The sequence below is a fragment of the Ahaetulla prasina genome, chromosome 5, assembly GCF_028640845.1.
Source record: "Ahaetulla prasina isolate Xishuangbanna chromosome 5, ASM2864084v1, whole genome shotgun sequence".
Classification (NCBI taxonomy): Eukaryota; Metazoa; Chordata; class Lepidosauria; order Squamata; family Colubridae; genus Ahaetulla; species Ahaetulla prasina.
The window spans coordinates 109,992,277-110,006,614 of record NC_080543.1 but is presented as its reverse complement, the minus strand read 5'-3'; the positions used below and the strand labels follow the sequence as shown (position 1 = coordinate 110,006,614).

The 14,338-nt window shown below is 35.7% G+C and overlaps 1 protein-coding gene across 1 annotated transcript in view; it reads right to left on the bottom strand.

The window, feature by feature from the left end:
• The window catches only part of ABCC4 (ATP binding cassette subfamily C member 4), a 222,824-nt gene that overhangs the window by 127,444 nt on the left and 81,042 nt on the right, over positions 1-14,338 (bottom strand). The window contains exons 14-16 of the mRNA XM_058184767.1: positions 8,621-8,717; positions 3,548-3,763; positions 2,082-2,222 (exon numbers count right to left, since the gene is read on the bottom strand). Coding sequence (XP_058040750.1) covers positions 2,082-2,222; positions 3,548-3,763; positions 8,621-8,717 — 454 coding nt within the window. The remainder of the gene's footprint in view (positions 1-2,081; positions 2,223-3,547; positions 3,764-8,620; positions 8,718-14,338) is intronic.

Genomic DNA, 14,338 nt, shown 5'->3' with positions numbered 1-14,338 from the left:
CTTGCGGAGCCAGCCTGGAAATATCAAAGGACCAAAACTTTGATCAAAGGCTCAAAATTGGCTGCATCAGGCCCCCCACAGCCCATTTTTGGCCTCCACGGCATCCTGCCAGCCAAAAACAGGCCTGTCGGAGGCCTCGGGAGGCCTCTGAGTGGCCCTTTTTGGCCAGCAGAGTGCTACTGGAGGATGGGGAGGGCGAAAACGAGGCATGGGGGGATGCGGCCACCTGCACCCCATTTTGGCAGGCATGGTGCTGCAGGAGGTGTCCATCCCATCTTCCCCCACACCATGCCAGCCCATGGAGAACTTATTTATTTATTTTATTTATTTATTCATACTTTTATACCGCCCTATCTCCCTAGGGACTCAGGGCAGTGTACAGCCATATAAAAAACACATAAATATACAAAGTAAAACATTAATCTAAAAAACTTATTAAATAGGCCAAATATTTAAAATAGACATATAAATAATAAAACCCAGTTAAAATTTAGTTTTAAAATTTTAAAAATATTAATAAAGCCCCAAATTAAAATTTGACATTATTATGCCAGTCCCGCTTGAATAAATAGGTGTGTTTTGAGCTCACGATAGGTGTGTTTTGTGCTAATCTGGCCCTTGAAGAAATCCAGTTTGACACAGCTGTCCTAGACTGTCAACTTCATTTTATTTTCACTTCAGAATGTTCTGAACAGTCTTTTTTTTTCCAAGAAGATCAGTCACCTTTTATGAATTAAGAATTAGCAGGATCCCACTATCTTTCTTTCAATATAGGTCAGCAGCCAAGGAACCTCTCTACCCATAGCAGCCCTCAAAAGAAAATGATTATCTGCTTCTATTTTAATCTCATACAATAATGTAACGCTTTAAAGAGATTGCTCCTTGCCATGTATCTTACTCAGGAATAGAAGATTAGTTGATAATCCTCACAATTCTCAGAATCCAGGCACAGCTTTTTCTTAGCAACATTGCCTCACTTACTGTGGTTGGGACTATTCCTTTCTCAAAACGGTATTAAGCTTTTTCAAGCTTCCTCTTTCAGCTAGTGGTAGGAGTAGTACAAACCAAAAATATAAGCTAAGTAACAGTAAGCCAAGCTAAGCATCTTATCTGCAATCTTACACCACAATAACTGAAAGTTACCTCATCAACTATGACTACATGGTAGCTTGGACACATCAGTTACATATTGTAGGAGCTGTGACATCCAAATCAAGAAAACTCAAGAATGCCTAGTAAAAAAAATTCTCTGTTTGCCATCAAGCAGTTATCAGCACTATCTAAAATGGAATAAATTCTAAAGCAGAGGTTCTCAATAGCGTTACATGTATTATAGAGGGGAATTAGAAGTAGCCATGGTGGGACTCAGAATAAGGCTTAATTGAGTCTTAAATTTCCAGGTTGGCACCCTGAAAAGGTAATGCTACCAAGAAAATATTGTTTTTTACACTATTGTACTGCAAGCATGGAAATACAATTCCTTGAATTTAGTTACATATGACTAAGTTTACTCATTATTATTTTTAATTTGACTGTATTATTTCCAGGCCTGTGGAAGAGACTGACCAAAGTTGTGGAATGATTGAATCAATAGCTTTAGCCCCTCAATATCTCACAAAAGATATCAAGACCTGGAGTGGAATGGAAAGCCACTAAGTCAAAGCTCATACCCCTAACATCCTACTACTGTCCAGAAGTAAACAACTCATAATATTTAAACATTAATTTATGCTAACTACATATATTGTAAAAGGTATTTTCCTATAAACAGAAAATTCTACTGCAATGTTTGAAAGACTAATTTCAATAAACATTTTTTCTTTTTATAATCAAATTGTATGGAATGTTTTCTTTTGAAATTAAATGCGAAAAGGAACAGATAGATCACTGCTCCATCCTTACAGTAAATAAATCTCAAGCTCACTTACAATCTGACCACTTTATTTCAAAGAGGAAATTATCTCTTTTATGCATTAAGTCTTGCTACTTCACTTCAGACACACAGAATAGGAAAGTACATGCTAATCTATTAAAAACAATTATCAGTAACATTTTCCTTTTTGATCGCTAGAAAAGCTTACCTGTGCCAAAATATTGAGAACTAATAGTATAAAAATTACAAAATAATTTGCACCAGCAGAAAAGTACTTCTTATAAATGGTAAAGCCAATTTTTCCTTCTGATCGACTTTCTTCTGGCAACGCGGTTAGGAGTGGTCCCATCTACAATACAATGGAAGTAAAAATTAAGGCAAAGGATTTTCTTAAGAAATTAAGACTAATTTCTACAAAAAAATTAATTTCTAAAAAAGATTTTATAATTCTTTAGTCACCTCCTCCAATTTGAGGAAATAATGCATCTAGGTTAATTTAAAAGATCAACCTTTGATGTGGGCTATCAATTACATAATTTAAGCTGATTCTTTTACATTATTTTTATTATTATTTTGATTAAGTTAACAAAATACCACATATTTATACATATTATATATTGTATGTATGCATCTTTGCATATTACATTGCATATTATTTATGCATCTTTGCATATAACAAATTCTATGCCAAAATGTTAAATCTGATATCGTTCAGAAGATGTTCTGCTTATTAGGAAAAGAACTTGTTCATACTTTCCATTCATTCTTCTCAATCTTTAATGTGAAGTAATTAAGCACTTGAAATTAAAATGTATACTCTTAAGAGTATAAATGTTCTTTGCTATTTATGCAAAAATGTGCAAGTTTAAGTATCATATTTCACAGCAAAAATATTCATGCCAATGGAAAATATTTCACAAGATCATGGAATATGATACTTAAACTTGCACATTTTGGCATAAATAAGCAACAGTTTCTTATTCTACAAATAAAAACACTGTTCAACTTTCAGGCTGTTTTATAGGGTTGCCTCAGGCTGCCAAAAAAGCCAACACAGTTTTGGGCTGCATAAACGGAGGGATAGAATCAAGATCACGTGAAGTGTTAATACCACTTTATAATGCCTTGGTAAGGCCACACTTGGAATATTGCATTCAGTTTTGGTCACCACGATGTAAAAAAGATGTTGAGACTCTAGAAAGAGTGCAGAGAAGAGCAACAAAGATGATTAGGGGACTGGAGGCTAAAACATATGAAGAATGGTTGCAAGAACTTGGTATGTCTAGTTTAATGAAAAAAAAAGGACTAGTGGAGTCATGATAGCAGTGTTTCAACATTTGAGGGGTTGCCACAAAGAAGAGGGAATCAAGCTATTCTCCAAAGCACCTGAGGGCAGGACAAGAAGAAATGGGTGGAAACTAATCAAGGAGAGAAGCAACTTAGAACTAAGGAGAAATTTCCTAACAATTAATAAGTGGAATAACTTGCCTGCAGAAGTTGTGAATGCTCCAACACTGGAAGTTTTTAAGAAAATGTTGGATAACCATTTGTCTGAAGTGGTGTAGGTTTTCCTGCCTGGGCAGGGGGTTGGATTAGAAGATCTCCAAGGTCCCTTCCAACTCTGTTGTTGTTGTTGTTGCTGTTATTGTTATTATTATTGTGTCATTTACTCACAGTTGGTGATCCAGCAGTTCCATCTTTCTGTGACTGAACTGAAGACTCCATGGAACCCAGGGAAGACTGAGAAAATGTACGAATCCTAGTCAACTGGTGGCTGGGTGTTCCTGGAGATGGTGGTTGATCATCATCCTCATCTTTTTTCAAAAGGGAAGCAAAATCTACTCCAGTTTTAAGGAAGTCTGAGAACGTACCTTTCCCTACCTCCTTACCCTAGAAAGAAAATACATAGAGATTGTAATGTGCAGAATGGTTGTAAAATGGCCAACGATACTAGTAATTTTTTGGATAACTGTCAGCTGCAATCCAGGCTCCACTTCCACCAAAAAAAATCTTTTAGTAAATGTCCTCCTTTCTCTGCGACCATTTATGCTTCCCAGCAACCTGTTTTAAATGATTAAGATACATTTCAAGGAAGTGTGGGATCTACAGAGAGATGGATGAATAAACCAAACTTATCCCTCCCACCAGAGGTGAAATCCAACAGGTTCTGACAGGTTCCGGAGAACTGGCAGCAGAAATTTTGACTAGTTCGGAGAACCGGCAAATACCACCTCTGGCTGGTTCCAGAGTGGGGTGGGAATGGAGATTTTGCAATATCCTTCCCCCAGGAGTAGGGAGGGAATGGAGATTTTGCAATATCCTTCCCCCAGGAGTAGGGAGGGAATGGAGATTTTGAAGTATCCTTCCCCTGGAGTGGGGTGGGAATGGAGATTTTGCAGTATCCTTTCCCTGCCACGCCCACCAAGCCACGCCCACAGAACCAGTAGTAAAAAAAATTGGATTTCACCACTGCCTCCCACAGACACTGAGATTTCACCAGTTATACCTTTATACTAGCCACTTGTCCTTCATGGATGTTAAAATGTGGGTCCAAACATTTTACTACTAATGATCAATAACAGAGTACCTTAGACATTTCATACCAAAAGTATCACATTTCTTAACATCTAATTAAGTCATGGGTGTATTATATTTCCCTGTATTCCCCTGAATTATCGTTTATTTATTCAATTTTTTGTTAAAGTTATATCCTGTCTTTCCTGCAGGAGTTTAAGATGAAGCATATACTGTTCTCTCTCCACACAACCGCACCTCATAACATTATTTCTGTTAACCAGGTGGGGCTAAGAGAGAATGGTTCAACCAAGCAGCTTCTGTAGTTAAGAGGAAATCTGAACCTGGATCTCTTTGGTGCCAGAAGTCCACTAACTGCTACACAGTACTGGCTCTCTCAATTTAAGTGAGCAATTGTCTAAGTAATAGTCCAGACTAAAAATCAAAAACATGATTTCTCATGCTAGGAATGAGAAATACAGCAATAACATGTACATTCTCTTGGTATTTTCCTCCTTCTCCTTCTCCTGAAAACTGATGAGGAGATGGAAATGTACCCTTCTGATTTTGATTAACCAACCACACCTCCATGTTGTTTCCTTAACAATAGTACAGAAGTATCTCAACTGTTGCTTTTTGCCAGAACATTTCTTCGACTTCCCAGTCTAGTCTACACCCTTTGTTTAGCTCTTTCAAGATCGACTCTGTTTGGCTAGATATTGCAAATCTGAGTTGCTGGCTGGGGTATTCTGGGAGTTGAAGTCCTCCAGGCTTAAAATTGCCAAGGTTGGAGACCCCTGTTCTAGAACATCTTAGTTATATATTTCATGACCATGGTTTTGAAGCGAACATTTCGACAAATCATAGTTAAAATTTATCACATTTTAGAGTCTGGATGGAACTATAACTGGCAATTACAGAAATAAAACAAGATATAAAACTTTCAGGACCTTCTCTGGCTATGCTGTAAGAAGTAAGAAGAAAAGGAGTATTCTCTTTTAATAAACAAGGATTTATTTTGATGCCCGAAGCAACTGATTAAATTGTTCTCATTAAGGCAGCAATAAAAATAAATGTCCTAACAGTTACTATTAATTTCCTGGCTTTTTTCGTCCAATCTCAACTGACATATAATAAAAATCAGTTGGAAAATCCTACTTGTCAATCCTCCCAACTGGCAAATTTCTTCTCCATAATCTTTTTCTGAATAATAATTGGAGAGAAGTATAACAATCTATTTTTAATTTTAAAAAAAGAAGACAGTCTTTATGTTCAGTAAGCCAGAACTGAAGCTAGGATTTAAAATTGGGTGAATCTAAAAGCTAACTTGGGCTACTTCAGATTGAGTTTATGATCTAAAATAGTATATGATGTGTAATGAGCCAATCAGGAACTTTGTTATTCATTCTTTCCCACTTTCTCCATAAAGATAGTCCTGGTATAGTTTTAGTACATTCAACATTTGTTCATCCATGCAATATATTAATTTAGGGCAGGGGTGAAATCTAGCAGGTTCTGGAGAACCGGTAGCATAAATTTTAAGTAGTTCGGAGAACTGGTAGTGGAAATTTTGAGCAGTTCAGAGAACCGGCAAATACAGTTCAGAGAACCGGGTGGGAATGGAGATGTTGCAATATCCTTCCCGCAGGAGTGGGGTGGGAATGGAAATTTTGCAGTATCCTTCCCTGCCACGTCCGCCAAGCCACAGAATCGGTAGTAAAAAAAATTGAATTTCACCATTGATTTAGGGAGAATAATAAAGGTAGGTGAAAAGCCTGCCATGGAAGGTTTTGGGGACTTCTCCAAACTAAAATATTTGCTTATGCAATAATCTTATGCTATTTTATTTTATTGATAATAAATTCTATTTTATTAAAAGCTAGGTTTCTAAATGTTTTATCTTTTGATAGTAAATTTTATGGGTGACTTGGGAATTATATCGTTTTGGAAACTGACCTATCTGAAAGCTTCGTGCCGTCCTAACCACATAAGTCTAGAGTAGGGGTCTCCAACCTTGGCAACTTTAAGACTGGTGGACACCAGTCTTAAAGTTGCCAAGGTTGGAGACCCCTGCTCTAGAGTACATTTTTTCAATGGGTCTCCCCTTCGTAGATGGGATACAACACCATAAACAATTCTATAATAGAAATAAATTTCCTATGTTGGAAAGGTGGTAAAAGTCATGGGTCCACAATGTATATGTGATAGCCCAATTTTAGGATGACCTTTTTTTTAGGAAATTCCATTGTTATATTGCCCTCATTAATTACCAAATTTATTTATAGATCAGAACACCTCATTGAAAAAATAAAGTGTCAGTAGGGCATGTGCTGATGATAGCAAAGTTGATAATTATTAGATATTGGAAACAGATGATTTTTTTTCCTGACAGATGGCAACATTTTTATTAGCAAATATTTTTATAAAATTATAAAAAAATATAATTCTTAGAAGTCTTGTTAGTAATTAGAAGTACATAATATCGTTTCTTATATTTGGTTTGTATACAAATATATGGAACAATTAAAATTTGGAATTTATTCTAAGATAATTATAACAAACAGGATATCTTTCCTAATTAATTTATTTACTTTATTTCTTTCACAGTTTTTATACTGCTTCAGTCAATACGAATATAAATGTCAGACTGACAGCAACATAACAATATTTTATTTTATTGATAATAAATTCTATTTTATTAAAAGCTAGGTTTCTAAATGTTTTATCTTTTGATAGTAAATTTTATGGGTGACTTGGGAATTATATCGTTTTGGAAACTGACCTATCTGAAAGCTTCGTGCCGTCCTAACCACATAAGTCTAGAGTAGGTCTCCAACCTTGGCAACTTTAAGACTGGTGGACACCAGTCTTAAAATTGCCAAGGTTGGAGACCCCTGCTCTAGAGTACATTTTTTCAATGGGTCTCCCCTTCGTAGATGGGATACAACACCATAAACAATTCTATAATAGAAGTAAATTTCCTATGTTGGAAAAGTGGTAAAAGTCATGGGTCCACAATGTATATGTGATAGCCCAATTTTAGGATGACCTTTTTTTTAGGAAATTCCATTGTTATATAGCCCTCATTAATTACCAAATTTATTTATAGATCAGAACACCTCATTGAAAAAATAAAGTGTCAGTAGGGCATGTGCTGATGATAGCAAAGTTGATAGTTATTAGATATTGGAAACAGATGATTTTTTTTCCTGACAGATGGCAACATTTTTATTAGCAAATATTTTTATAAAATTATAAAAAAATATAATTCTTAGAAGTCTTGTTAGTAATTAGAAGTACATAATATCGTTTCTTATTTGGTTTGTCTACAAATATATGGAACAATTAAAATTTGGAATTTATTCTAAGATAATTATAACAAACAGGATATCTTTCCTAATTAATTTATTTACTTTATTTCTTTCACAGTTTTTATACTGCTTCAGTCAATACGAATATAAATGTCAGACTGACAGCAACATAACAATATTTTATTTATTAGTGACATTAGAACGGAGGAAGAGGGGAGATATTAAGGGGCGTGCATAAGAGCACAAATGTGCCTACCGTTCCTCTCCTATTGTTCCCTTTCATTATATCAAATTAATATAGTTGTTGCATACTTTTGCTTATATATATGTTTTTTATGATGTGTTGTTGTTTTATATCAATGTTTATGTATACTGTTGTGACAAAATAAAATAAAAAAAATATTAGATTATGTCTGTTCAATCTTTATTGACTTTATTTGCATTTATATTTATAATTCATTTAAGTTTGACTAAGAGAGCAAACAATGGGCATGGAATGTAAACAGATGCCTACATGTATTCAATGTCTTATATACTTACAAATTTCAGCTTTAACATTTTATATTTAGAGCTGTAAAGTCAAAATAAAGAGCATATTTTTCCCATGCTACCTAGCAGGAAGTTCAGATCTCACTTCAGCTGTTGAAAACTTCAACAGATATATTTTAAACTATCTTCTTTTAATTTCTAGCTAGGGTTTAAAAAGTCCTGACTTTATCATTCAAAAATGGCATTTTAATTTATTTAGTTCTGTAAAATAAATGTATAATTTTGTAGGCCATGTACCCATATTACTTGGAACACTGCAAGGTTGACCATGCTATTCTCCTTATTTATAGCTCTTCAACTTTAAATATTAAGAATACAGAAAGCAAACTAAAACGCTGCCAACCCTCCGAAGATTATTTTTATTTTCACCAACCTCTTTTAAAATTAAGATCTGGCTTGCAGCTCGTAAATATTGCAACTGATGAGTCACTAAAATGCACGCTTTTTTATGCAAAGTCTGACAAATACACCTGCAAAAGAAATGAAACTGAATGAAATGCTGACTTCTTAAAAACAGATCAAGTTGCTTTAAAAGTAATGTTTAAAGGCTCCTCTTTATACGATAATTAGGAAAGAACTAAACAGTACTATTCATCAGTATCTAATTTGAAACTAAATTCTAGCTCTTGTTCTACTTACTGATATTCAGTGTTGGGGGAAAAAAAGATGGAATGGAAAGATAGCCTCAAATTCCAATCTAGGAAAACCATTACAATGCTGAACAGGAGGAGAAATTGAAAAAAGGAAGTCCTATATTCTAAATTATTGGTATAATTTTAGCAAAACATTTTACTGGACGTTTTATGGGGTGTATGCTGTACCCTGTTCCTTAAACCAAAGAAGAAAAGAGTGAATGAGTACTAGCCCCAGACATCAGATCTGTCTAGAAAGTTCTCTTGAGGTCATGCATGAATCTCGAGTTCTGTTTCCTGAAAAAATCCCACAAGTCTTCCATAGCAGGTGTCTCCAACCTTGGCAACTTTAAGACTTGTAGACTTCAACTTCCAGAGTTCCTCAGCCAGCTTTGCTGGTTGAGTAACTCTGGGAATTGAAGTCCACAAATCTTAAAGTTGCCAAGGTTGGAGACCCCTGTTCCATAGGACACAATTGCTTAATTTCTTTGAAGAGAAGCGCTTCATTCACATTGTCACAGCTGTAGTTGTCTCACAGCTCTTATTTTATTTATTTAGTGTATGGCACATGTTAGCCAGGGATCACCAAGGTGGTTGGCTACCTCTGTGAAAGGAATTTTTTCAAGCGGTGTTATCTTTACGCCTGAATGCAGGTAGGCAATTGGGGGAGGCTCCTTTCTTGTCCCTTGCGGTTTATTCACTCACGGGAATCAAGGCACCGAGCTGTTGACCTTAGCAGCGCGCAGACCCAGCGTCTTACCACATGAGCCACCATGGCACCTCACAGGTCTAATTTTCCATCTTGGGTTTTTTAGATTTCAGCAGTATTTATACATTTGCAATGGAAACTTATACAATATTAAGTGTGATGTCCATGAGAAAGTTTAACTGAACCAATTTGCCTGAAAAGTTACATTTGCATTGTAGATCATAGTGGAAACTTCTTATAGCCACAGGAACATCTGATTCAAATCAAAATATTTGATTGACAGTGTCACTCTGAGATATTATATTACACAAAGCTATTTTTTGTGTCTTTCAGCACAAGGTAGACCCTGAATAAAAATTAATAGCTGAATATTTACAGGCATTAAATTAAATTTTGCTATAAAAAGTTGCTTTAAAGTGTAATAAAATAATTAAAAATGTCACATTAATCCCTGAAAAATGAACATACCATACTGAGTATGTACATTCTACATTCATTATTCTACATTCAATGTTAGAAGATAACAGGTATTTTAAAAATAAGAAAGTATGGTACAATAATGTATTATATCTATTACAGCAAATTCTAAACATAGGGACATTTATGCATGAAGGTTTCTCTTCAATCACTACCAACTTACTTTGCTTCTTTAAAAATCAAAAATATGGTCTTAAATCCAGCAACCGTAACATGTTTTGCAAATAATATAACTCAGTTTACAAAGAGCTAAATAAAAATAATTAATTTCATAATTGCTCCTCTTCCCTGGCACTGATATAATACATTTTTATTGTAAATGGTCTTGAAGCTACAATAGTTGGGAATCTTCTTCTTCTGAGCATTATTCCCACACTATGGCAGGGTCTCCTTGTCAGTAAAGCTGTCTCCAGGGCTTCTTCAGGGGTGATGCTCATGCATTTTATGTCCTCCTTGATGTGATCCAACAATAGTTGGCAATATAAAATTTAATAATAAACAAAATGTATGGCGAAAGAGACCAAGAGACAGGAAAACCAGAAATGTGGGGTTATTCTCAAGATAATATAATTTTACCTAACTTATCTAACCATTAATATTTGATCATGTTTCAGAATTGGATGATTTCAACAGCGGAAATCTAATTAAAAAGTAATCACTTCTCACAAAGGACTCTGAATCATGCCACCAGAACAACTATTGTTGCAACTGTTAATTCATAGCATACATAACTTCTCAATGATAATTTTCAGTCCTATGTAAAAAAAGAGATTAAGTTATAAACCTATGTCTCAAACATGGCATGACCACAGAACTGCAATGTATATTATTCCTATAAAATACATGCACACAAATCTTGTTTGGGTAGAGAGAGGAGACAATAGAGCAGAAACTATATTGGAAAATTATGTTGGGAGATCCCCTTCTGGGCTCACAGCTTGGTGTACCTTCTCATTTCTATTGGCCACTAGAACCAACAAATATAGTCAACAATACTGTAGGGCAGTGGTTCTCAACCAGTGGTCCATGAACCCCTGGGACGGCAGTGATGTCATCACAATGGCTCTACAAAGGCCTGAAGAAATGTTATGATTTTGTTCTGACCTAGGCCTCCCAAGATCATGAAGCAGACTCCTCATCCCGATAAAACCTCTTTTATTTAGATTAAAGGGAATTCCTCTCCAGCAAAGTCCCGTCAAACAGTCTTTCATAAGATTTCACAACTATAGACCTTTATAAGGCTTGGAGAGTGGCCAGGCCGGTATCTTCCAAATGCCACGTTGTAGCAGCAATTACTTGGCAAGAAATCAGGAACAGATCTTCACCCTAATGAATTGAACTAATTGTTTCCTGCAAACTCCCCTCCCCTTCGCTCCTCTTTATTCCCTATGGGAGGGGCCATTCACTGTCACCCTGTGCCTTTACTCCCGAGTCAGCCCTTGTTCCTTAGCTGTTCCCTTCTCCTGGCAGCTCTGCGCATGTGCACATCGGGAACAGGCTCCAGCTGTTCTTCTGCCCCACTGATATCCAACTCCGAAGGCAGCTGATAACTGTCGGATGGCCCTGGCCCCATCTCTGCCTCCAGCACAGAGCACTCATCAGAGCTCTCCAGACTCCAGGACTGACCCATGTTCCTCTCCAACCTCTTCACTGTCTGAGTCTGCCACCAGCTCCGCTAGCTGCTGGCAGGACACAACAGATTTAAACCTTGACTTAAGTCTTGAGGGGGGCCTGTGGCCATGGTCTGTGGCCACAAAAAGTATCTAAAGAGGGTCAGTGATGCAGAAAAGATTAAGAACGAATGCTGTAGGAGTTTCCTTCCTTGGACAATTCTTCTATTATTTTCATTTCTCTCAGCATGCATATTATGCTGCATAAAATTGCTGAACTCCGAATTGACTTCTTAGAGTACAACACAGGAAAACTGATACAAAAATGGCACATGGAAAATTATGTATTGTTGGTATATGACACCAGAGGAATTGTCCAGAATATATAAAAGCACCTCTGATATATGCTGGAAATGTGAACAACATAAAGGGACCATTTAGCTCGACGGACACATTAAAAAGTTGTTCTGTGAGTGAGATGGGCAGTTGCTAAGTAGGATAAATAAATAACCATGCTAAAAATTTTGGATTCAAATATATGCATTGAAACTGAGGATTTTAAAGATTAATATTCAATGAAAGGCACCACTTGATATCTGAAAAGATATCAAAGCCTATGTGCAGATCAGTATTAAGAAAAACCTTCCAGATTCTTATAAATAAAATATAAAAGCAATTATCTTTATGAGATTCTGCATGAGGTCATGACATGAAAAACAATGCCTCATTATCTAAACAATTTAACCTGTCCAAACAAATTGAAATCATTTAAGATCCAAATCTGGGCCATAGCATGCCAGAAACAGGGCTGTGCAAACAAGCAAAGCCCTATTTGTAGGATGCAGGCAGTACATGAAGCCACGCCCCCTCCAGTCCACGGAAAAACCTCTCCACAGACTGTTCCTGGCACCCAAAAGGTTGGGGGGCCACTGATTTAGGATGTTTTGTAAAGGCCATCACTATGGACTTGCTTTTTTTTAAAAAAAGTTTTTTTATTTTATAGACAAACATACTTTTAAAACATCAGTAATTCCTTCGGTATGACATCTCGGAGTTTTCTTCCTGGCTCCATCTTTTGTTATTTCTTCTTTCTTCACTTCATTCTAAACTATTACCATTTTTCTACAATTACATTATTATCATTTTCTTACATTGCTTATCTATACCTTTCTTCTAACCAATGGTAAAATTTATCCCATACGTAAAATATTCTGAATCCTCTCTTTCTTTAATCATCAAAGTTAATCTATTCATTTCTGCACAATCTAAATTTTTTCTAATAATTTCTCCTTCCAGGGGTATTTTCTCTGCTTTCTAATTTTGCGCAAAAACAATTCTTGCTATTATTACATATATAGTCAAATAGATATTTTCTCTACTGATCTTCTCTAGTAGAATCCCCAATAAGAACAGCTCCGGTTTTGAGTCAATGTGTTGTTGGATCATTTCTTCTAACCAACCTTTTATTTTCTACCAATAGTTTTTGGCTTCTGGGCATGCCCACCACATATGATAATAAGATCCTAGTAACTGATGACATTTCCAACATTTCATCACTATGGACTTGGGACTGACTTCCAGAATAGTTGGCCAAAGTTTGCAGTGCTTTTTTAAGCCAGACGTGTCAAACTCGTGGCCCATAGGCCAGATGCGTCACATGATGGCCACATCCACCACCGGTTTAGCGGAGGGGAAAAAGTCACAATACGTCACATGGTGACGATGTGACAACGCGAGTTTGATACCCCTGTCTGAAGCAAATCAGAATCTGGAAAATTATCGTTCTGTCGTCCACAGAGATAACACTGAATACTAATATATCATTCAGCTTTATCATACGTAAGAATAACTATTTATTTATTAATAAGTTAAATTATTAACTATTTAAGTACAAACAGTATATGGGAAGAGTATGAAGTACTGTAAAGGAGCATTGAGAAATGCTACAATTTCAAGAAGAAATCACCATTAATATCACAACACATCACCATAAAAGCCCCGTGATTTTTTGAGGTACATAGAAAGCAACAATAATCTACAATCATAGTTATCAACTGCTACTTTAGAAATATTTCTTTTCTCTCACTCAAAAACAAAAAGACCAAAAGCCTATAATGTACAAATGAATATGTATGTATTACATACATATTCTTAACTAATTGCTTTAGCTACCATTTATGGTTCAGAATAACAGAGTAGAAAGGACCTTGGAGGTCTTTTAGTCCAACCTCAAGCAGGAGACCATATACTATTTAATCAATGAATTAATCAATGAAGGATGCAGTTAGCATTGGATAAGATTTTACTGAGTTCAGTGGTAGTTCCAAATAAATATAGGATTGTATTCTTTAATTGGGAAATATAACTCTTAACTAAAAAATATTATTATTCAACAAAAACATCCTTTTATAATCACGTCATCTGTGGTTCTTATGGCAGAAATACTGAGCCCAATATTCTCCCAATATTTTTGAAATGTTTACATAAATGATTCTGATTTTCTATTGTTAGAATAAGATATAGGAGCAATAATGTATTCACCAGGCCACAAGACCCACTGAGGGTCTTTAAATGTTTCAAGTTAACCTTGTTTCCATTTACAGTATAAGAAAGGAGAACCACTGAAGAGAAATGTAAATGTTTAAAAAGTTCACTGTGGAGGT